General features: G+C 33.5%; 2 protein-coding genes across 2 annotated transcripts; both read left to right on the top strand.

Moving 5' to 3' along the window:
- Window positions 1–226: 226 nt before the first annotated feature.
- On the top strand, window positions 227–2,784 carry LOC128208624 (testis-specific serine/threonine-protein kinase 2-like). The gene is made up of 2 exons (XM_052912174.1): window positions 227–1,031; window positions 2,486–2,784. The coding sequence occupies exons 1-2, from the start codon at window positions 227–229 to the stop codon at window positions 2,782–2,784; spliced, it is 1,104 nt and encodes a 367-aa protein (XP_052768134.1).
- Window positions 2,785–6,781: 3,997 nt separating this feature from the next.
- Window positions 6,782–22,956, top strand: LOC128209302 (protein YIF1B-A-like). Its single transcript, XM_052913282.1, has 9 exons — window positions 6,782–6,913; window positions 7,923–8,051; window positions 9,896–10,044; window positions 11,036–11,140; window positions 11,997–12,075; window positions 12,660–12,717; window positions 13,748–13,903; window positions 15,309–15,402; window positions 16,098–22,956. Exons 1-9 carry the CDS (start codon window positions 6,886–6,888, stop codon window positions 16,248–16,250), a joined length of 951 nt encoding a protein of 316 aa, XP_052769242.1. The 5' UTR covers window positions 6,782–6,885; the 3' UTR covers window positions 16,251–22,956.
- Window positions 22,957–25,073: the final 2,117 nt, after the last annotated feature.

Here is a 25,073-nt window from a genome sequence, read left to right as displayed (position 1 = left end):
TTCAACGTCGTTCTCTGTCGCGCTGTTTCGATTGTGACGTCATTGTACCGGAACCAATATGGCGTTTGTTTATTTGACGTCGCTATGATAACGTCGCATGTTTTTGATCACATGATACACAAGAACCTCACTTTGAAGTTGCTTGGATTCCAAAATTCAAAATGGTGGACAGAATAGTAAAGTAGTTGAAAAGTTTATTGTATCTGTATTGGCGTTGTATGTATAGATGTTGCCGTCAAAACGACCAAAGATTGAGTCCAGTGAGGAGTCGTCTTCCTGGGAACTGGCCTTGAAAAATGACCTCGAAACAATGAAAGGTGAAGTTGAACCTATTGATGTGAAGAAGTCGTCAACAACCAAGATGGAAACAGTCACATACAGACCAACCTACCGCGCTGTTCTCGCCAAGAAAGGCCTTCTTGTTAAGCAGACGCTGGGGAGCGGAAGTTATTCCAAGGTGAAATTCGCCTACTGTCTGGATAATTATGATTACCAAAAAGCTGCCGTTAAGATCATCGATAGGAACAAAGCCCCAAGAGATTTTCAGACACGATTTCTGCCCCGCGAGCTTTCAATTTGGCCTCGAATGATACATCCAAACATAGCTCGAATGTATGAAATGTTTGAAGACAACATTCGTGTCTATATGATCCTTGAATTCGCTGAAAATGGCGATGTATTGCGTTACATTCAAAAATCTGGCGCAATTAAGGATCACCTTGCAAGAATCTGGATACGGCAAGTAGGTGACGCCGTGAAGTATCTCCATGACCAGGATATAACACACAGAGACTTAAAACTAGAAAACCTCTTGCTAGACTGCGTCTTTAATATCAAGATCTGCGATTTCGGGTTTGTGAAGAGCCATTCCATGAAAGAGCTAAGCAAGACCTACTGCGGTTCCAAGTCGTACGCGTCACCGGAAATTCTCCGCGGGGAGCCGTACGACCCGAAGAAAGCAGATATGTGGGCCATGGGAGTGATCCTATACATCTTCATCACCGGGAAAATGCCTTTTGATGAGAGCAAAGGTAAGTGAAAAAACTTGCTTTAAAAAATAGCCGTTTAAATTTTATTTCAAAGTAAAAGAAAGTTATACAGATAAATTTCTGCATGAGTTTAATGAGATTTTCAGATTTGCTAATATAATGTTAATGTTTATAATCAACATTTTCTCTTGCGTAACAATAATCCGCTTGTATTATTATGGCCTTTTAAAAAAAAAACGGGCATATATGTTTTGAAATGTATATAGTTCGGATGGTTGGTTGGGCGGTCTGTCGATCGGTCAGTCGGTCGGTCGGTCTATTGACCGAACCTTAAGTGAAATATTGCCCTTGACCAGTAGATGACCCTTTATATTGTTTTAATATTAGTAGATCGAAGGCCAACGTAACGGTCAACAGTCTTAAACAAACTTGGTCCGTACGATAACTCGTCAACGGTCTAGCCCATGATCATCAAACTTCAGTGGTATATTGCCGTTGACCAGTTTATGACCCCTATAGTTTTCGAGGGTAATAGGTCATGGTCAAAGTCATTAGTCTTATGAAAGCTTTGTCTGCATAGGAAAAATAGAGAACTATTTGACCTAGGACCATGAAATTGAATTGGTAGGTTTCCCTAGACCAGGTGATTACCCGTGTTGTGTTTTATGTGAGTAGGTCAAAGGTCGAGGTCACGATCAACCGTCTTGTAAAATGTTTGTCCGCAGTTCAAAAGTCGAAATGTTTGTATTAATATTCATAAACACGTTTTAATACTTAGATTCTATTAGTAATCATCGCTCTTATTAAAACGTGCACTTGTTTCTAACATAGCGGCGCTCAGGGGAAATAATTTATGAATAATTAATAATCAGCGTCCTTATAACGTGCACTTGTTTCTAACAGCGGCGCTCAGGGAACACTATGCTTGACAAATATCTCTTGTGCTTTAAGGAACGGCCTGTCAGTTTTCCGTGGTATACGCTTCCTATCAGATTTCGCGTACCGAAAAGCTATCATACCGTCAATGTCATATTATGTTCGCCCTTCCGTGTTTAGATATAATTCACTATTAAAATATGTTAATAGATCTGAGCTTATTAAGCTCTGTAAATACGTTAAGGAATCACTATATATCCGTAACTGTATTCTAAACAATGATACATAATTTTGTTCATTCTCTTTACAACCTGTTTATTAAGCTGTTACACTACTACGTTTACATATGTATACCTTATATTAGTTAATTATAATTGAATAACGCTCCTGTAACACAAATATTTATTCAAATTTAAAACTTTACTTGTACATACACATGACATATTTAAGTGAATAATTATGTGATTAGACGATGTACATTAGTATAAGTCTTTATAAAATATATGTTCTGTTCTGTTCTGTTCTGTTCTGTTCTGTTCATATCGGCCGGTGCCCACGGTCGTTCGTTTAATCTACAATGTACGATGCCGTTATTTTTTATTCCCCCTGTATATTGCTAGGAAATACTGGCGTTCTAGAAGAACAACGGAAGTTGAACTTTCCCTGGCAAAAGTTCAGATACGTCACACCGGAAGTGAAGGCCATCATTCTAACCTTGTTCAAGAGCAGCTACACGGAGCGTCCCGGGATAGATGACGTGATGGATCTCACTTGGATTTCCGCCGACCTGATCCCTGGGGACGGCACCGAGCGCCAGGGCAACCGGAAGTCCCATCACTCCTCCATCCAAAACCAGGACAAACCGGATATTCAACGGGAGTTTGCCATCGCACTTCAAAGCAGAACCAAGTCTAAATGATAGAAGGGGGAAAACATTGACATCAGATTTGATTTTTTGGAAAATAACTTGATAAAATCATGACCTTGTAATGTACTTACGACAAACTTAAAATTACGTTGCTTGTAAGAAAATTTCAAATCGTGAACTTGTATAAATTTGATTTTTTTTTCTAGAATGGATTTTTATTAGCCCAACCAGATATACTTATCTTCCATACGCATGTGGGTTTTCTTCTGTTTTTGTTCTCTTTCCCATTCTTGAATTTGTCAATGTTGGTAATGGGGTTACAGAATCACTCGTTTAAGCATTGGGAACCCATCGGCCATTTTTCATCGAAAAACAACCTCGGATGTATATGGACGATTTACGCTGTTAGAAATATTTACATTTAACTACACAGCAAGTAGATAGCGTAGTAATTTCAATTAAGCAGTTAGACTTAATGGCTTTACTCGTGGGAATCTAAAGTGTTCATACAATTAAACACTTCACTTGCAATCATTTTAAACTTAGATATACAAAATAAACGTTAAAACACAATTAATTAAAAAAAGTATTTAAAATTTTACGAACTACTTTTTTCAATGTACCGACATACATCCGAGGTTGTATTCGATAGTAAATGGCCGAGGTGTTTCCGAATGCCGTTTAAGGTATTGCATGTACATATGAGCTTGTCACTGTATCGAGCTATTGTCAGCTGTGTTGACTATGAATGCTTGATGACCCAATACATGGTGATATTACTTAAAGGGAGCTGGGCCGGTATTCATAACTCATCTTAAGTCATTTCTTAACTTAAGTAATTTTCGCATGTTTTTTTTAATTAAATATAAATAAATATATAAGTGTTTCAACATAAAATTATGTACTTCTGAATCAAGAAATGCAATAAAATAATTCAGAAATTATTAAGCCATTTTCTCATGTGATTAGAGTGATACTTAAATTAATAAAGTGACTTAAGTTAGGAAATGACTTAAAATGTTTTATGAATACGACCCCTGATTACTGGGACCTTGTTCATAAAGCTTCTTAGTGATTTTTTGGTTGTTGTTGTTGTTGTTGTGGGGGTTTTTTTGTGGGGGTTTTAGGAAAACTTAGTAAACTTAGTAAACTTTTTCGATTTTTAAGCAACAATATTTTTTAAATTTAGTTTTCAATCACTAGTTGTAATATGCCGTTAATAAATGGACCGGTTTTCTGCCTATTTTCATGTGTGTGTTTTTAATAAAAAGTTTCCACTATATTTAAATATTTAAATAAGATGCCTCATAAATATGGCCCCTGATTACTTAAAAGTATTATCAATCATTAAAATATCATTATTATTTATACATATTACAATGTGTATTTATTGTTATTTTTTAGAAATTAGAATTTAGCCCTGAAATGATTCATTCTGCAAGTACTTCAAGGTGAAAAAGAATGTTTGTGAAATGTTTTTGGGGGTACATTTTTTACATATTCTTCATCTGCATATTAAACCCTTTCAAATAACACCAAAATAATTTCGGGTCATCAGGCATTCCAATTCAGTCAAAACTCGCTATTTCGAAGTCGTTGCGACATTGGAGAATACTTCGAGATAACGAAAATACAAAATGCAAAAATTGTATAACTAGAGCCAACAGATTTTAAAAAGGTTCGACATAACCAGAACATCGAGATAACAGAGTTCGACATAACGAGTTTCTACTTTATCACATAATTGTACATGGTTTTCCTTAACTTGAAAAAAATGTAAATTTTATAGGCCATATACAAAAAGCTCTTGTCCATATAACTTTTTTACATTTGATGGTCTTATGACTATATATAATAAATAAGTGTTACCAAAGCCTATTCAACATAGATATGTTTTTTAAACAACGTATACATTATTGTATCAGTAATCAATTTTAATTTCATAAAAGATCAATAGCTACACATTCAAGCCATGTGATTAATGCTATAGGCTTAAAAAATAAAATTGTTTCTTTCCACTTACTAAACTGACTTTATTTGTTCTCCCGACCCTGCACTTTTTTGCCGTACTGCTGATTTTTTTCGCAATAGCCTTTGCATTCAACTTAAAAATAGAGATTTGTTTCACTCAGTTGAAAATTTAACCCCACTTGCTTTGTGAAGTGTCATATTCATATCGTATAATATATTTCATGTTGTATTATGTCGTATGTTGCATGATAAAATTTGTTACGATTATTTGCGTTGGAAGCAATTAAAAACTGTTAAAAATGATTTCCACCATTATTTTGTCCAGCCTTGTAAGGATCCCCCGCCTCCTTCCCTCCCCCGCCTCCCCCACCCCAATATTGTACATGTTCACTTTTACTGCCCCGTATGGGAATAACAAGTTACTGAAGTACATGTATACCTTAATTCACCAGTTCTGTTAAAGCTGCAATCACACAGATATACCGTTTTTACATTTTTTTTTATTTTTTGTCTTGGAAAAAGCAATTTTTTTGCGTAAACATCTTCAAACCAATGATAAAAGGTTGCTGACAAAAGATCAGAATGCAGATTTTTATATTTCCGTTCGAAAATTAATGTTTTATGGCTTAAACCGTTACTAACGGTTTAAGAAAAATGCATAAAACATCAATTTTTGAACTTAAATATAAAAATCTGCGATATAATTTTTTGTTAGCAGTCTTATATTACTGGTTTCTATGGTTTTTCGCATAAATTGGCTGGTTCCAAGACAAAACATAAAAAAGTTGTCAAAACGTTCAATCTGTGATGGTGCAGCTTAAAAACAGCCAATATTACTTGGATATATAATTTTGATTTACATTCGGAACTCCTCGGCCATTTTTATCGAAATCAACCTCGGTAGTATGCCGGTACATCAGTAAAAGTAGTTCGTAAAATTTTGAATGATATCATTAATGAAATGTAGTGTTTTAGCTTGTATGTGTTGATTTAAGTTTAAATTGATTGCCAGTGAAGTGTAATAATGCAAACATAACTAATATTTCCAAGAGTTCAATCATTAAGTTTAACTGCTAAATTAAATAACTTTGAGACCTACTTGCAGCGGACTTAAAAAGACCCGATTTCTGACATTGTAAACCGCCCATACACATGCGAGGTTGTTTTCAATAAAAATGGTCAAGGAGTTTCGAATGTTGGATTTGGTGGAGACATTCTCGTACACTGAAAAGTCTTTATAACACCGGAAAGCCGGTTGAGCCCTCGCCCCTGGATGTCCACATGCTCACCATACGGAGACGAAATGATGCGTTCAATACCGGTGTCTGTATGTCAAAGGTCAAGGTCTTAGTAAAGGTCATTGGTCAAACGTCATTGTATTCTGGCTTGTTCAAACTGCAACATTAATTGTTGTTGATTTCGATAATAACACACACACACATATGTGTCGAAAGACGGCGTATCCCGTGCAAGAGCTGTACATATCTAAAGGCCACTGGACATCTCACTAAACAGGGATTTGTATTACTTTATGATTGTTTTTGTTAAGTATTTATAAACCCCGTGCAACCAGCGCTACCCTGCAAAACCTGACAGGTGCACCTCTTCATACAGTTACAATTGACAAGAAATTTCTTACGGACCGAAGCTGTCTTGTTATTCTATATAAATCTGGTTTTTCGCTGTTCTGTTTTTCTTAATTTTAAAACTCACATACTTCCCATTTAATTGCCGTTTTCTTACCGACTTCGGGGTATGGCATTTCAAAAGAAGAAGAAGAAGAAGAAGAAGAAGAAGAAGAAGAAGAAGAAGAAGAGGGTTTTTGATGATGATGATGATGATGCTGTTGTTGTTGTTGTTGTTGTTGTTGTTGTTGTTGATGATGATTATGATGATGATGATGATGATGATGTTGTTGATGATGATGATGATGATGATGATGATGATGATGATGATGATGATGATGATGATGATGATGATGATGATGATTGATGATGATGATGATGATGATGATGATGATGATGATGATGATGATGATGACTTTTAGTGAAGAAGAAAATTGTTCACTGATAACGACTTTCGTATTCGTACAAGAAAATGCTGAAGGAATTAACTGCCAACAATGCAGTAGAAATTTATCTTTTTCGTTGTTAAATTACGTATTTTTGTACAAAAGTCGTCATGGATATACCGTCCAGTTATAGGCAATGTACGTTAAACATATATAATTATTGAAATATGTTTAGAAATGGTATAACTTACTCTCATACATTACTATGAAAGTTTCGGATGTATACATTTCGGACAAACGTTTGTTTATCACCGAGCATGTCCTCATAGCTTATAAGATATACACATTTATTCTTATGCAGTGCCCCAGCTAGGCCTAAAGAACAGGGTGATGTACCCTGCTGCTCTTTTCCAGCAATCTGCTGCCTTTTTACTACACCCTGCTGTGCCCTTTCGTTTGAAAGGGTCAGTTTTTGGAAAGAAGTATAAAACAATATAAATATACATATTTTTTACTCTTAAGTAAAGATAACAGCTAAGGTATTCATAACAAACTATAAGTATTGAAAGTAGTTACAACACAGTGATTTTTTTGGTGCAATTTACTGCCTTCTTAAGGCTGTTTCCCTTTGCGAAAAACTGTCCATTTTCCCCAAAATTTTATAATTATTTCCCAATTTGATAAATGCAGATTACTTTAATGAATAAATAAGCAATAAATTTCTTGAAATACAAACAAAATCTTGACAAGACTTACTCTTTCACAGCATAATGTATGCAAAAAAAGTTAAAACATCTACATTTTCCATTATATTAATATTAGCTATTTTGGCCTGATTTTGTATTTTCAACTTTTTTTCCCAATTTGCAAGGCACAGGCAGTAAAAATAATTCCAAAAAAATCACTGCAACAAATGTATACACAATATGAATTGAATTTTGACCCTTGCAAGTGCCCCATTAAGGCTCATTCAATTTCAATACGCATCAAAAGTGCCCTTTTTGACCTAGTGCCCTTTTCAAATCCTGGCTGGGGCATTGTTATGTAATACAGATTATCCCTTTGTAATGATTTTATTGATGTTCAAATTTTTAAGAATAAAGAGTCAGTTGAATGAAATCTTCAAAAGATACTTTAAAAAACTTGTAGATATTGATTTTATTGACATTGTAATTTGTATCATTGTATGTGAGTACATTTTTGACAGCGGCTGGGAAGAAAAAAGGAGGAAAAAAGGGAGGGTCAAAACCACAGTTGTTTGATGACACAAGTGTTCAGTCCCCGCCAAATCAAGGGTATGGCCCACCACAAACAGGATACATGGAACAAAACCAGGGTATAATAATAATGTTATAACTAGTGATGAAACGATTATCAAGTACAATCGATAAATTGTCGCTGACAATGCTATGTCGGCGATAATCGATAGTTGTTGTCCAAAATCGATGTTGCTAATGTTACTTCCGGTAACTATGTTATTTTTTTGTGATGTGGTAAATGTCAATTTTTCTTTCCAGTAAATTTTCGTCGAGTTCATTTTAACAAGGAAGGTCACTCTCTTAAACGAATGCGCTGAATGTAAACACTTTTGCTTTAAAACTTACACACTCTGTAGTGGGTCCTGTCTTACCTACAAGTACCAGGAATCCCGGCTCGATGCTGTTTTTGGAACCTTTTTTGGAATCTTTTGTTATGAACAAATTTACTCTTTTTAGTGGAAGTTTTATGAAATTAAGATATTTTAATGAAATCTTCAGTATTACAGGTTATTGAATATTAAGCTGGTTAACAAACATTTAATATGCTTTTACATGGATAAAATGCTAAGATAACTAACTTGATGCGGTGTGCATCATTTTGCATTTGATGTGCAATTATTAAGTAACTATGTGTTTTGTTGTTATGTTTTTTCGTTATGAAAGACAGAAAAAGGTTATGGATATTAACTTACTGTTGCAAAAAGCATGACTATATCACACGTAATGATTCCAAATTAAACCATTTAAATGATCATGATTATTCTATGTATAAAAATGTTTCCCTAAATGATATTATATACTTTCGATTATTGTCCGATAGTAAATCAAAATACCTGGTCCGATTCGATTTGATTATCGATAGCAAATGGAGTCCGATTTTCAAACACTAGTTATAACGTAACTACTGATGACTATTTGTTCAATCATTTTTTTTCATCTGGTAGATTATTTTAAAAAATACTGTAGTGAAATATTGAGCTACAACAATATATACTTGAACACTGAATAAGTGTATATTTGTAAGGTTTAATTAAAGTGACACTCTTAAATTCAAAATCATTACATTAACATGTATAACAAACATAAAATGTGTGTGATAAACCTTAAACTCCTTACTAAATAATGCATTTATGAAAAATATTAATTAATAAGAACTTGATTGTAACTTTTTATTTAACACCTGGAAACTCCAAAATATTAAATGATTGCGCATCATTGGTGAATGCTAAAAGATTTACTGTGATCTACTATAGTCTCATAAGGTAGAAATACCGTGTTTTCTGCACCTTTTTTCAAAATTAACACAGTATCCTTCATAAAACCATTGTTTTCGACATTTATTCATCCTTTTTGGTATATTGAAACATTTATTTTATTTATGGTAAATCGGGTTTGGGAGTAAGAGTGCATCTTTAACTATTGCAGTAAGCCAGTAGAAATTGGAAAATGGCCCAACTCGCATTTAGTATCAAGTGCTGAGTGGAAACCAAGTGTAATGGATAGCATAATTTATTTTCTGCTTGATCAACTTCGCTTATTCATTGGTCGAAAGGCTGTTGTTTGATATTAAAAGCATAGAATGTGAAATTTGCCACCGAAATGTGGTATTTTTGTAAACTAAGTAACACACATGGCTGACAGGATGTGACATAAACACCTACGTCTTTTAAAGAAGAATTAATGTCAGTGACATCATTTTATAAGCATTCAATGTAAATCATTTTTATAATGAGATTTTACATGTACTTAAAGCATTTAAAAATACTTTAAAACTTCTTACAGACTGATGACATTGATAAGATGTAAACATCTTGTTTAATGGACCTCAGAAAAGTGGTATTTACCTTATATAGTCCTTTTAACAGGGAATACACCTCATCAATCGATAACTGTATAGTATTAATCAATCATTGGTTTACAGGCGGTTTTGGAAATCAGCCCCAGCCCGGGGCTCCAGGGTGGGGGCAACAGTTTCCAGGACAGCAAATGTTCCAAGACCCCATGGCAAACATGGCGATGCAGTATGGCACCTCTCTCGCTGGGCAGGGCAAAGATATTGTTAACAAAAATGTAAGTAGGCATATGTGTATGTGTACCCTCAATACCACAGTCACATCATTAATTTCTAGCGAATGTTTGTAAAATCTTATTGTTAAAATGACACTCTTATTCAAAATCAATACATACACATGTATATATTATAACAAACATTAAATTTGACTGATTAACCTTTAACTTCTTACTAAATAATGCATTTATGGAAAATATTAATTACTGATAACAAGATTGTAACTGTGTATTTGATAGCAGAAAGTGCAAAAATATTAAATGATTGGTTAATGCTAAAAGATTTACTGTGGTCTACTATAGTCTCATAAGGTAGAAATACCATGCTAATTTCTTTCAAATTAAACTCGGTATCCTTCATACATGTAAGAACCATTGTTTTCGACGCTTTTTCATCCTGTATGAAATATTAACACAACATTTTTATGTGTGGTAAATCTTATTTGGGAGTAAGATTGCATCTTTAAGGATATACAAAAATGTAAGTATGCATATCTTCAATACCACTGCCAATCCATTTATTTCGATCGAATGTTCGTTAAATCTTTAAAGCGATTGGTTAAACTGGCCCCAATTTCTTGAAATATATTAAACTGAGCAAGTGATTTTCACCGCCTGTGCCTTGCAAACTTGGAATTAATTTGACTTCAGGAAAACTTCAAAAGCAGGCCAAAATAGCTAAAATGAAATGGGAAATATACATGTTTTCACTTTTTATGCATACATTATGCTGTAAAAGAGTTAGTCTTATCAAGATTTTGTTTATTTTTCAAGAAATTCATTGTTTTTTTATTTATTAACATAATCTGCATTTCTTAAATTAGGAGAAATAGCCTTTAGGAGGCAGTTAATTGCACCAAGAAAAATCACTGCTGAGGAAATGGAATATTTTTGAAAGGCAAAGAACTGTTTTAATCATGGTTTATAGAACATCTTATTTAAACATTTTCCTCTGTTTTGATTAATGGAGTGTTTTTGTCTTATTTTGTTTCAGTTTGAGAAATATGTATCAACTTCGAAGTTAAAGTATTATTTTGCTGTGGATACATCTTACGTAGGAAAGAAGTTGTTAACCTTGATCTTCCCCTTCACTAAAAAGGTGAGTTGCCTAAGATAAGACAATAAAACATATACCAAGATGGTATTCATAAAGGCTATTTTAGTGAAAAAAAAATATTGTTTAAGAGAATTATTTCAAGTTTAATTCAAAGAAAAAACAACCATTATTTTTGAACCAAAAACTGTTAAAATTTAAAGAAGATGTATGTGAGAGTATTTAAAATACTGATAGTTAAAAGGTTGAAAAAAATCACTAAGAAGCTTACCGGTAATAAAGATGTCTGCTGTTGAATAATTCGCTGTATAACGATATGTAGTTATGACAAGTTGGTGACGTCATTCATAATGTTTTTTTAAGTCTTTTAAGTCTATGTAAAAGAAACTGCTCCCTAAACCTAAGTAACTGAGATTATTCTTGAGTGCTTTCGAGAGAATGTATTATTTCATTCTCAAGGGTTGGGAGAGACTATTTTGCAGTGGTTGAAATTATCACAAGCCCACCAAATGACACCAGGGGCCGTATTCAATATACTTCTTAGTTATTTTTTAAGAAAATATCTTAGTTCACAATTTTTAACTTATGTAAGATTTTTCCCTAAATCTTGAATAAGACATAAGAAAAAACCTTAAAACTTAGGAAAAAAATGCTTATTTAAGAAATTTTATTACAAACTTAGAAATATTTTCAACTAAGAACTTCTTAGTTGAAAATATTTCTAAGTTTGTAATAAAATTTCTGAAGTATATTGAATACGGCCCCAGTACTGGTTTCTACCAGGAAAAAGACTTAATAGTGATTCTATAAGCTAACAGATTTCATCAAAAGAGAATTAAAGAAGTTTTTCGCTTGAATATTCCGTATTCCTTATTTTTATCCTATATGCCTCCTTCTTCAGGAATGGTCTATAAAATATGACCAGGACCAGCCTGTGGCTCCCAGATTTGATGACAACGCTCCTGACTTGTATATACCAGGTAAAAATCTCCAGTCTAACTTATTAGGATGTCTGTTTGTCAAAGGTAAAAAAAAATTTTTTTTGTATTTTGATTGGCTTGGTGTTGTTGTAATGCATCAGTCTAAAAAAACTATTGTAACCATGCCCCCCCCCCCCCCCCCCCCAGTCCAGTGGTATGCCAGGGAAATGAGCCCTGTTTTTGCCTTCCAGGTTGCCCCGCACCAAATAATTTTTTATGATTTATTTACACAATAAAAGATTTATATAAACATCTATATGAAAACTTTCAAAAGTAAAATTGAGCAAAATTGAGCCAAGCAAACAAAGTAAGGTTTGAAATTTTTACAAAGTACCGCGAAAGTAGCATTGAGCGTGGAGTAATGTTGACCATCAAGAAATCAAGCCATCTGATCAAATCTTATATGAATATAATATATTAAAACAAAAATGGGCCCTTTTTATCCAGATCAAGCCAACGAGAATATCAAGCCAAACAATATTGAGCCAACATAGTTTTGCCTGAATGCCTTAATTTTGCAAAGTAAATTTGAAACTTTTTTTTTAGGACAATTTATAAATAAGGTTTTTTATATTATATTTCAGTGATGGCCTTTGTGACGTATATTTTGGTGTCTGGGTTGGTTTTGGGAACACAAGAAAGGTACTTAACTCTGTATACAATGCTTGTGCGTTGTCACAAAGTCTATTGTTTCCCTTTGTTGATATCATCCTGACTTCTGATAAACATGGCACAGTAATGTATGTAGGGTATGTGTGATGTCATAGGAAAAGTACCAAGCTCCCTGGACTCTGATTAATACAAGAAAGGTAGGTAACTCTACAAGTATTTTGTGTCCTTGTCACAGGAATATTATCTCCCTTTATTGACAAGATTCTGTATGTTATAAATTATGTGTGCGTTGTTCCAGGAATATTTAATATCTGTCTTCCAGTATTGATAGGATTCTGATATTAATTATGCCTTGTTACTGGAATATTATCTCCCTTTGTGGATTTGATTCTGACTTGATAAACTTGGCGCAGAAAGGGTATGTACATGTTATGCATTTTGTGTGCATTGTCAGAGAAATAATATATATAACACCCTGTATTCATAGGATTCTGATTCATACAGGAAAGGTAAGTAACTCTGCAGGTATAATGCGGGCCTTGCTACATGAACATTATCTCACTTGATTGATCTTATTCTGACTGATGCAGGAATGGTAGGTAACTGTGCTTGTATTACATGTGCATTGCCACAGGAGTATTATCTCCCTTTATAATTAGATTCTGGCTGATACAGGAAAGGTAGGTTACTCTTCATTCATTATATGTGCCCTGTCACAGGAATATTATCTCCCTTTATAATTAGATTCTGGCTGATACAGGAAAGGTAGGTTACTCTTCATTCATTATATGTGCCCTGTCACAGGAATATTATCCTAGACAGGGTTAGGGGCCATCTTCGAAATTGGTCAAAACAGTTATTTCTGGAAATGGTGATAAATTGATTGTAGTAACGATAAGCCCTTTTTGTTTTGTTCCAATATGAATAGATGTTTGATTTTATATTTTAATTTGCACATGGTAAGCATATTTACACCAATTTAAACCCTTATCTGTAAATATGAATTAATCATCTACCCTTAACTACTATTCAACCTGTCAATTTATTTCATACAATGCAGATTTTCCCCAGAGCAGTTGGGCATGCAGGCTAGCACCGCTCTTGTTTGGCTGATTATCGAGCTGGTGGCCGTCATGATGAGCCTGTACATCATGAACATGAAATCTGAGCTCACGTACATGGACGTTCTCGCTTACAATGGCTACAAGTTTGTTGGGTAAGCCAGGAGCAGTAATTACGAACAGTTTCGAGCCTTTGTTCAGTCTCAAGGCTCAAAATAACGAATCTTCATTTCAATGTAGCTTACCCTCTAGCAAAGCATTGATAATGAACTTTGCTCAATTGCTATTTAAATATTTACTATTATTCTATTACTGCTATTTTACTTATATTGACATATATTTTTTAAACAGAAATGGGATAAAGATTAATTTTGGGTCCTTCATAAAAATGCTTTTTTGAGTCTGAGTCTAGATTCAGATTTGAGCTAAACTCAGATTTGAGTATCGGGGTATGTCTGTTATCATTTACCCAGCTCAGCTCAGTACAGTCATATACGAATATCACTTTTTGACAGAACTTGGTCATATTATTTTGCTTTGGGTACAACAGGTTTAAACAAAATGAAATATATATTTTTTAAATAGGTAAAGATCCTTCTTTTGATGCCCCTTGGGTTGGCATTTAAAAATTGCAGTGTGTCCGGCTCCATTTCTTATGTCCTCATTTAAACTTTCTCTTGTTTGGACAGATTTTAAAATATCTTGCCACATGTATTTGACATACCAATAGGGCTGTGTATCGTCACTCAACTCACGATACGATACGTATCACGATACGGAGTACGGGATTCACGATATATCACGATACGCTTATATATATTTTTTTTCATGTTGGACTTTTGTAAATGAAATTTAAAAAAGAAAATTAAATTGCATTTTTTTTAATAATTTGATTTTCATGTTTTAGTTTGAAAAATAAACACAGTGTTGATAAGTAAGATAACTAGTTGTAACGTATTTTGCTAGCTCTACCTGCTATTTGCGAGAATGTGGCTGAAGTTGCTTTCGCTGTTTCGACAGTTAAAAATAATGAAAATTAACAAATTGACCGGATCCTGCAAAGATGTTTGGAAAGTGTTTTAAGCATTCAAATCTTAAGTCGAGGTAATGAATCTACGATACGCAATACACACGATTTTTTACAATGCGATACGATACAGTATATTGTCGGGCACCGAATCGCGATTTCACGATGCACCGATGAATCGTTACAGCCCTACATACCAACATGATGTGTTGCGTGCATGACCTGTGTCCCTACCTCTAAAGTCAAGGTCACGCTTAGTGCATCCAGCTCAATTCCTTTCTCTATCCACACATTTTATTGCTTTTTTCCCCATTCCAAAGTACCTTAGTATCACACACTTGAGTACCACTTTGGGCATTTATCACTTAAAATGACAGCTCTTGTGTAGTTCCGATCACTTAAGTCAAATCAGTTCAACAAGATCATGTGTTTGATAATGCTTTTAAAAATATTACATGTATTTGCATCATACTATATTGGGTGCCTTTAAAAATGCTTCTTATATGTTTCATAAACTGGGTGTAATGTTTCAGGATGATATTCATCTTACTTGGAGGGATGCTGTTTCAAAGCTCAGGATTTTACTGCGTTCTAGCCTGGTTTAGTCTCACTATAGTTTTCTTTTTAGTAAGTATTACATCTTGGTTTTAACCAACTTATGCGCGGTGTCAGGTGTCCCTCCGAATGTGCATCTGTTAGCCATTTCTTGTTGACACAATAAAGTCTTAATGTTTGATAGTATCTTACTCAAACTTATACAGTAGTGAGATATCCATGAGAGCTTGGTTTCTTTCTTAAACCAGCCAGGTCCGCCTATGAATGACTGGATTATGGCCCTTGAAATAATTCATTCCTTGTTGAAGTATACTCTAAGGGAGACAACTTGTACAAAGAGTTTTGTGTTATTGTAGTGTTCTCTCCCTTTGCCCTTTGTTAAATATATAATTGCTTTATTGCTTCACTTTGAATGTGGATTCAGTATATTGCCTATTTGTATGTATATACTTTGGATATTGCCAAAAAGTAATTCCAATAGAGCATAGGACTACATAGGCCTCTTGTGTTTATTTTTTAAGAAATAAGATGAGGCATATTGATGGCCGTAGTACCATGTTGTTGGCGTTTATATGATTTTTTTTTAACCTTGGTCATAACTTTTGAAATGAAACTTGGTACACACGTTGCCAGACTGAGAGACAATATACTTGCATGTAGAAAGGCCAATAACTTAGGCTTTGATAGCAATGGATTTATGTTGAAAACAAACAGACTTGCATTGGCCCTTTGAGATACATGTAGTTTTAATTATGATTCTTTTTCAGGTTAGAACATTGAAAGTAAAGATCTTGCCCCACAGTCACGGGGATGAGTACCACGGGGGCGGGGCAAAACGCAGCCTTTATCTCGTCCTGTCTATCTCCCTCGTGCAGCCGCTACTTATGTGGTGGCTTACAAGACACATCGTGTTTGCTTAGTGATTGTGATCGGGCGCATAATTACTCAACAGTCGTTGCTTTGCATGAGTGATCCACATGATGACATGTGACGTCCGTCTAACATGCATGATTGACATGTGACAATAATATTTCATACTTCATTGACATGGTATGTGTGATTTGATACTATGTCTGTCTTGCATACATGTTTGACGTGGTGCGTGTGATGACACATCGTGTGTTTGTTTGGAAAGTGTAGTAAAGATGGCACACATGTGATCAATGTCATGTTGGGTTGATGTTAGGGGTGGCAGTTTCTGTATAACATGGATTTACACCCATGCTTTTGTTTTAAATGTGTTTAAAATTACATGGATTCAAAATGTTAGTAGGTACTTACAAAAATAGATAGTTTGATGTGACGCAAAGTACAATCTCAACATTTTTAGTGGTCTACATTACATTGTGTAAACTACCCGTTTAATGGGCCAGCCACTGTTCACAGATATTGCTTCACCTGATTAAAATCAGTAACAGCTGATTGCTGATTTACTGAAATAAATGTACTGAAAAAAATAAGAAATATTGCCTTCTCATTGGACAAAATATAATGTTGACCACCTTGTACAAACATGCTTTACTGCTTCATTTTTTCACTTTACTGCTTCATTTTTTCACTTTACTGCTTCATTTTTTCACTAAAATGAAAACATTAAAGTCACACCACTTCCAAAAATGTTAATCTTTCAGTGTTTTTTTCCTGTATTAGTTTGCCAAATCGAGTAAGACAAATTAATGTAATTGTTTAATGAATAATTTATAAATGAGTGCTGTTTCTAATTTGTATAATACAACATTATTATGTGTCATAAAAACAGGGTGATATGCTTATAAATTGTCATGTTGCAACATTTTCGTTAATGTTTCAAGTGATTTGGTTATATAAATCTTGTTATCAACGAGTTTCAATTCTACATTTTCAGGCTTTAATTTGTAAGTAACCTCATTTAAGAGCTTATGACAATTGTGTACAGACAACCATCTACAAATCAACACAAAAGCATACCAATTCATTTAAAATAAAGTTAAATTTGGCTAGTGCGTGGGTTCGAATTCCACAACCGCATTTCCTTACAGCCTGGTTAGCTATTTGTATGAAACTGTCCAATGCTTTGGTTTGGTTAAAGTAAGCCGAAATGTTTATGGATTGGTCAATAATATTTGAATAATTTAAATCATTAACCAATCACATTACTTACCTGTGCAAGTAGCCATAGATAGCCCATGGACTAATATTCAAAGTTGTATACATTTAACTGTAGTCTGTACCAGTTTCTAGCATAGAAACAGACTCCGACATTCGTTTTAGCATGAAAACTGCATTGCTGCCTGGAGAATGTAAACCTATAGTTAAATGTGGCTTTGTAATTTCTTTTTATTGATTTGAAGATCTACGATTGATAAGAGATCTATATCTACATCTGTGTAAACAAAACATATCCAACCAAGAAAAAGCTTTAAAAATGTTATTTTCTGACAGAACAGAACATTATTGTTAACATGAACATTTACATGTCATGTTTTTACATCACTGTAACAATGATGAACTGTAAACATGTATATTCAAGTTAACAATAAATGTTCTGTTCTGTACTGTATTAAATATGTTAAAGATGCACTATTACTCCCAAATAAGATTAACCACAATTAATACGATCGTTTTATTATACCAGAAAGGATCAATTATTGTCGAAAACAATGGTTCTTATGAAGGATAACGAGGTTAATTCGAAAGAAATACGCACAAAACACGGTATTTCTACCTTATGAGACGATAGTAGACCACAGTAAATCTTTTAGCATTCACCAATCATTTAATATTTTTTGCCTTTCTGCTATTAAACACAAGGTTACAATATTGTTATCAGAAATTTATATTTTCCATAAATGCATTATTTAGTAAGTTTTTCAAGGTTTATCAGTCAGAATGTATGTTTGTTATACATGTGTTTGTATTGATTTTGAATAAGAGTGTCACTTTAAATTGCAGACCTACGCTAATTGTGTTGTAATAACCACTTTTTCTCTAATAAATTATTACTAATACATATGATTGTTCAAATTCTATGGTGCCATTGCATCACAGAGCTTACAATATGTTCATTGATGTCCCTATAGTTTATGTAATAGTTAGATGACATGAATTAAAATCTTAATGATTAAGAATGGGTGGAGTGAGCATAGCAAACGAGCCGTTCTTAATCATTAAGAATTTAATTCAGGTCATCTATTTTAAACTGACTTTCATACAACCTCATTGGCTGACCCTTTGTCAACGCAAATCTGATGTAGGTATTGTGTGGCAGTGGGTGGACCTTTAAACACCGGCGAAAGTTGAAATTCTTATAACTAAACCTAGTATTTAATGATAGCAGATAGCCTATCTGCAATTTCATTTGCTGTAAATGTAGGTTATATTTTAATTAATTTTAAACTAAAATCATATTACAAGTTAAATATGTGCTTATACTTATTGATAACATTGCCTCAAAAGTTTGTAAATTTTCTTTTGCTCTAAAAAAATTCATGTGTTAATTTGCATGTTTCCTTGTATAGGAATTTTATGATTAGCATGGCATTCTGTTTCTAAATAAAAAAGCTGTAAAAATAGTCTTAAGTTATTGGGCTCCCAAATAAGCTAACTCCCAGGTAGCTCAATTAACATAAATATTTAAAAATATGAAGCTGGTTTCCCAATATAATTTTGTATAATTTAAAAGAAAACTGCTTATTGATAACTAAGATGTAAACTTAATGACTGAAATATCATAATAGATAACATGATTGCAATTTGTATTTTTGTTATGTATTTCAATTATATAAGACCTGAAGTGACTCATTTTACAATACTTCAAGTTGAAAAAAGCATTTTTGTAACATTTTTTTTCGTTTAAAAATCTCATATAATGTAGGTATCATTTTACAAGTATATGATTGCTGGTTACTAATATGTTAAAAAAAAGCAACCAATTATAAGCTATACATGAAAATATAATTTTGTATCTCTCTTCTTTATTTCTCCAGAATTCAGGGTAAAATGACGTTTACAGGAATCTTTGAAGGCCATAAAAAGTTCTTTGATGTAACATTTTGACAAAATATGTAAATTTTATATGTATGAACATTTTTTTTTTCAAATAATACCAAACCAATATGCGCTCACCAGTAATTCAAAATGCATGTATTTATTTCTTTTTATGCATAAAAAACGTCTTTTAAAATGATACCAAAACAAAATTATATGGGGAAACCAGTCATCCAAAATTCACATACTTGTGGATGGGTTACCTTTAAAAAAGACTTTAATATGAGTGTGTGTGCTTACTGAAAGTGTGTGAGTTGATATATTAATAATTGTATTATACATGACAAGTCATTTTAAGGTCACATGTGAACTTTTGTTTTCTTATGTACTACTCAATGTTTTGCTAAGGACCACTGGTACTAATTTTGATGTCAAATGCCTTACTATTGTTTTTTCTTGATTAAAAGTTATTAGACATGTCTTGTTGGAACAAAGTATTTCCACTCGCACTCCCTTCTCACCATGGCGACCCGGGTTCGATTCCCGGCTTGGGCGCATGTGAGTTTGGTTTGCGGTCATCAAACCGGATAAGTGGATTTTCTTCGGGTACCCCGGTTTTCCCCACAACACAAGACCACACACACTCTCGCGCAACATCGTGTCAACGAGAGTGACTTAGTATAAGTTATGTAACTTTCTTCATTATCGTTGTAAAAAATATAATGTTTACACAAAAGTAATTCCATTGTCAAAATGAAAGTATTTTGTGAACTGCAGCTGATTGTGTAAACTGGTCAAGTTTTCGTTGTGGTCACAGTTACCCGAAATGTTTTTGATTGGCCAATATTTATACCAAAAAAATAAAGCTGCATTTCACAGAAATACCTTTTTTACTTCTTGTTTTTAGCTCTACTGGCCAAAGGCCAGAAGAGCTTATGCGATGGTAATGTGTACGTAGTATGTGCATCCGTGCGTTCGTGCGTCTGTAAACAATTGCTTGTGCACATGATACAGTCTTCAGTTTTGATTGTATCTCGATGAAACTTGTACAGTATATAAATATCCATTAGAGCTCGGTTCCTTTCGAAAACCAGCCAGATCCGTCTATAAATGCCTAGATTATGGATCATGAAAGTTTTAAAGAAATGCATTCTATTTTTAGCCAGGTCTGCATGAGCGAATTCTATTTTAGCCAAGTTTACATGTACATGTAAATTCAAGTCTAGAGTTGAGGGAGACAATTTGCAAGTCTAGGATTTTGAGAGACGATTTGCTTTTTGCTTCTGCAGTTGATTTTGTGAATTACTCTGCCTTGTTCTTGTTGAAAGCCCAAAAGGCCATTTTTTAGCTTTAAGTTCTGTAGTTTGCACATTCATCTTAACAAAATTGGTTGTGAATGTTTAAGTTATGCACCTGGTGTCATTACTGGCCACACCCAGGGTTCACAGGTTTGGTAAACATAAATCTGGAAAGGTTTGAAAATCTTTTTGTGTGTTCGTGCATCCATCTCAGCACAATTGATTGTGAATGTTTGTTCAAATTGATCAATGTTGTCCTAGGATGCCCTTGACTTTGACCTTTTGACCAACTTTTTTTTAACTTTTAAAACTACAATTTTTTTTACTATGAGCACAGTTTTGAAAGCATGTTTTGTCAGATGACTTTTACATGGCACATATTAAAATAGTCATGCAACTAATCTGCTTACAATACTTTCTGGGCTCAGATGTTGAACGTGCTACGTTTTCAGGTAACCCAAACACAAAACATAAAGTATATATGTCTGTTGCCTTTTACCCATACATACATGCTCTGGATTGATATGACCACAAAAGCCATGCCAGTAGAGCATAGGCCCTTTTGGGCCTCTTGTTTTGTCTTGGAAAGAACAAATTTTTGCTTAAATATCTGCAAACGAATGATAAAAGATTGCTGACAAAAGATCAGATCGCAGATTTTCATATTTCTTTTCGAAAATTAAAATATTATTGCTTAAACCATTACTAATGGTTAAAGAAAAATGCATAAAACATCAATTTTAGAACCTGCGATCTAATTTTTTGTAAGCAGTCTTATTTCACTGGTTTCCATGCATTTTCGCAAAAAATGGCTCGTTCCAAGACAAAAAAAAATAAAATAAAAACTATGTCAAAACGTTCACTCTGTGAGAGGGCAGCTTTAACCAATCAAATCATTTAAATTTGAAAACAAAATCCGAAAGATAACCTGTCATTTTTTTTATACAATTAGCTGCCGACGTCAAAACTGACGTCAAGATAGATGTCAATATTTTTTATAATTGATAAACTACAAGTCATTAACTATAGGCCTTTCATTCAAGCTTAAAACACTAATGCGTATAACGACCACATTAACCTTTCATTAGTTTTCTTCCCGTGTTGTTAATATGTAGAATAATCCGGCACAAGATGTTGTTCAGGCGAAAAATGTAGAAAAAAGCTTCAAGGTCTTGTTCGATGCGCATGCGCAGAAAATATAATATGATATATTAGACTACAGTTAGTTTTGTTAAGAGAGTGTCACATCACCAAACAATGGTACCACTTCACTTTACTTCGAAAATAGAACTCAACTGCTAGAAACATTTCTGCCATATAGTTTTTTTTCAGAAATCTGGATTTTTAAAGGACTTTGAATAATCTTAAAGCTGCACTCTCACAGATTGTCAGTTTTGACACTTGTTAATTTTTTTGTCTCAGAACCGGCTGATTTTTGCATCAATGCCTTCAATTAAACAATTCACAGTCGATAGAATAGATCTTAATTGATTTGTTGACTTTGAAAAAAGATATTTATCATAAAGCGTTAGTAACCCTTTTATCTATAAAGCATTATTTGTTAACGTAAGTTTGATAAACTGCGATCTGACCTTTTGTCAGCAGTCTTGTATCACTGGTTTACAGACATTTTCGCAAAAATGGCTCCTTAAAAGACAACTAATAAAAAGAGTCAAAACGATCAATCTGTGAGAGTGCAGCTTTAATAGTTAAACACAACTGAAAATAAAGCTTAATCTTTGAAAGTTCATAACTACATGTAATGCATTACTCTTACTTGAATTGTGGCCTTTGTTATTGTTAAAGAAACAACACATTTTGAGTGCATGTGTTGTAAAATTTATGTAATTCTGTAAACAAATATTTTAAAATATATTTTTTAAGCTTAGATTTCGGATTAGTAGAATCAGTCCGCCATTTCTTTAAAGATCAATGCCTATTATATATAAAATATAAATATGTTAATATTAGTTTAATGTGATTCTTAGCAAATCCTGAGTTATATGCTACATGTATATGCATGCTTTCATTTAAAAAAAAAGCCCCGATTTCTCTAAACAACTTAAGTCCCTTTATTACAGGATTAAGCTGAGCTTGCTATTTTTTTTTCGTATGATTTTGTGCCTTATCTTTATTTTTAAGATTTTTTGGACTTTAAAAAGAAATGTTCTGTATGAAAATTACTGTAAACTTCATTTCATTTAGTAAAATCAAGATTAAATAAGAAAATTGTCTTAATGAAATAAGCTATTTAAGAATGCTTTTTAGCTTAAGAACTTAAGAGAAATTGAGGTTGGATGTATATACTTATTGACTTAGTGCAGTCTTGCATCTACTTGAAGAAATAAAACTTGAAACTGTGTTTCCAACTGTTAATATTTACCCTGTGTACAACATTGAACATATCTGCGAATTTTAAGATGCACTCTTACTCCCAAATAAGATTTACCACAATTAATAAATAATATTGTTTTGATATTAAAAAAGATGAATAAATGTAAAAAAACAATGGTTCTTACGACGGATACTAAGGTTAATTTGAAAGAAATGAGCATAAAACATGTTCTCTCTTATGAATCTATAGTAGACCACAGTAAATCTTTTAGCATCCACCAATCATTTAATATTTTTGAGCTTTCTGCTATTAAATTCACGGTTACAATCTTGTTATCAATAGTTAATATTTTCCATCAATGCTTTATCTAGTAAGTAGTTAAAAGTTTATCACTCAAAATTTGTTATACATGTATTTGTATTGTTTTTGAGTAAGAGTGTCACTTTAAGAATATCCAAAGAAAACAACTCCAAATAATTTTTACTTGCAAAAAGATGAGGATTTTAAGGTTGTTTCCAAATGTTATTGATTCGGATTGCATAATTCCATCGAAACCAAATGAATAATAGCGGGGACTGTTGCCATAAAGGTTTCCGTTCTCAAATGCACGTCTGTTGCCCTTTGGTTGGTTATAGATTCTTAATAGCTTAATTTAGCAACGCAGCAGACGACAGCTGATGTGTACACCGGAAGCGAGTAGAAAACATCCTCCCACGTGAAACATTACATGTTAGCTGCAAATGACGGGTTGAACGTAAAACTTGGAACAAGTCTTATTTTTTTGCATTTTTATATCACTTGCAGACAGTTAGGGATTTCTTATTCGTGCCTCATCGGTGTTAAACTTTATGTTTTTCGATTATTAACTTTAGAACGACTTGAAGAGTTTTCGAAAGTAGTATGCATATTGTTCAAGGTAAGAAGATAAACCTAATTGATTTGGGTGTCATTATGCCACAGGTCAAGGTCATAGTGACCTTCACAATAAATATATTTAGATCGCTCGCAACCGGCCACGCATACACTCGGCGGAATCATTCTAGTTTGTGGAAGCTGATTACAAAATTTTAAATGTACAGTCCTTATTTCTTTGGGGATAATTATGTCAAAGGTCAAGGCCATGGTAACCTTTACAAGTAATACAAACGACAAAACAAATTAGCGGAATAGTTTGTTTACAAATTGTTCATGATATGGTATTGTGGTAGTCCGTTGTTATCCGTGCATTGTCAACACATTGGGCTGATTGTTCAGAACGTTGTTAACGGGATCGTTGTTAACTTTTAATGGTGATCGATGTTATGATGTCCTCATATATTTAAGTTAAATAAGCATTGCTGAATGAGTTGCCTCAAATATTTGTAAAAAAAACTTCAGAGCACATGCATATCCATGAAACTTTCAACGTATTACAAAAGTTAACATCGATCCGGTTAACAACGTTGTTAACTCTAACAAACTCTGTTTGTTAATATTTGTTTCCGTATTTTCTATCTCGTCTCTCTGGTGATCTTTTATGCCGAAAAATCCTTTAAAGCTGCACTCTAACAGATTGGCCGTGTTGACAACTTTTTTATTTTGTGTCTTGGAACGAGCCTTTTTTTGCAAAAATCCATGGAAACCAGTTATATAAGTTTGCTGACAAAATTCAGATCGCAGATTTTTATATTTAAGTTCAAAAAATGAACATTAAATTTCGAACGGAAATATGAAAATCCACGATATGTTTGTTGTCAGCAATTTTAAATCATTGGTTTGCAGATATCTACCCAAATATTTGCTCTTTTCAAGACAACAAATAAAAACGTTGTTTAAATAGCCAATCTGTGAGAGTGCAACTTTAAAGCGTGTATAACGCAATTAGCCATCAAACATTATTTTTTAACGTAATAGTAAGATCTGATCTTTTATCCGCAGTCTTATATCACCAGTTGTCAGATATATACGCAAAAAATGGCTCATTCCAAGACAAAAATTTAAAAAAAAAGTTGTCAAAACGGTCAATCTGTGAAAGCGCAGCTTTACACTTAATTTATCTTGTATTTATATAACAAGATTTCGCTCGAATGAATTAAAATCTTTCAATAAATTAATGGTCGTAGACGTTCAAGGCTCAGATATACGCCGATAACTCGAATGGACGC

Source organism: Mya arenaria, chromosome 11 (assembly GCF_026914265.1).
Source record: "Mya arenaria isolate MELC-2E11 chromosome 11, ASM2691426v1".
Lineage (NCBI taxonomy): Eukaryota > Metazoa > Mollusca > Bivalvia > Myida > Myidae > Mya > Mya arenaria.
Note: the sequence above shows the minus strand (reverse complement) of the source record. Positions and strands in the feature narration are given on the sequence as shown.

Coding starts and splice junctions, on each gene's coding strand:
- LOC128208624 (XM_052912174.1), top strand. CDS start 227: ATGTTGCCGTCAAAACGACCAAAGATTGAGTCCAGTGAGGAGTCGTCT. Junction 1,032..2,485: donor GCCTTTTGATGAGAGCAAAG/GTAAGTGAAAAA, acceptor GTATATTGCTAG/GAAATACTGGCGTTCTAGAA.
- LOC128209302 (XM_052913282.1), top strand. CDS start 6,886: ATGGATATACCGTCCAGTTATAGGCAAT. Junction 6,914..7,922: donor ACCGTCCAGTTATAGGCAAT/GTACGTTAAACA, acceptor CATTTTTGACAG/CGGCTGGGAAGAAAAAAGGA. Junction 8,052..9,895: donor ATACATGGAACAAAACCAGG/GTATAATAATAA, acceptor ATTGGTTTACAG/GCGGTTTTGGAAATCAGCCC.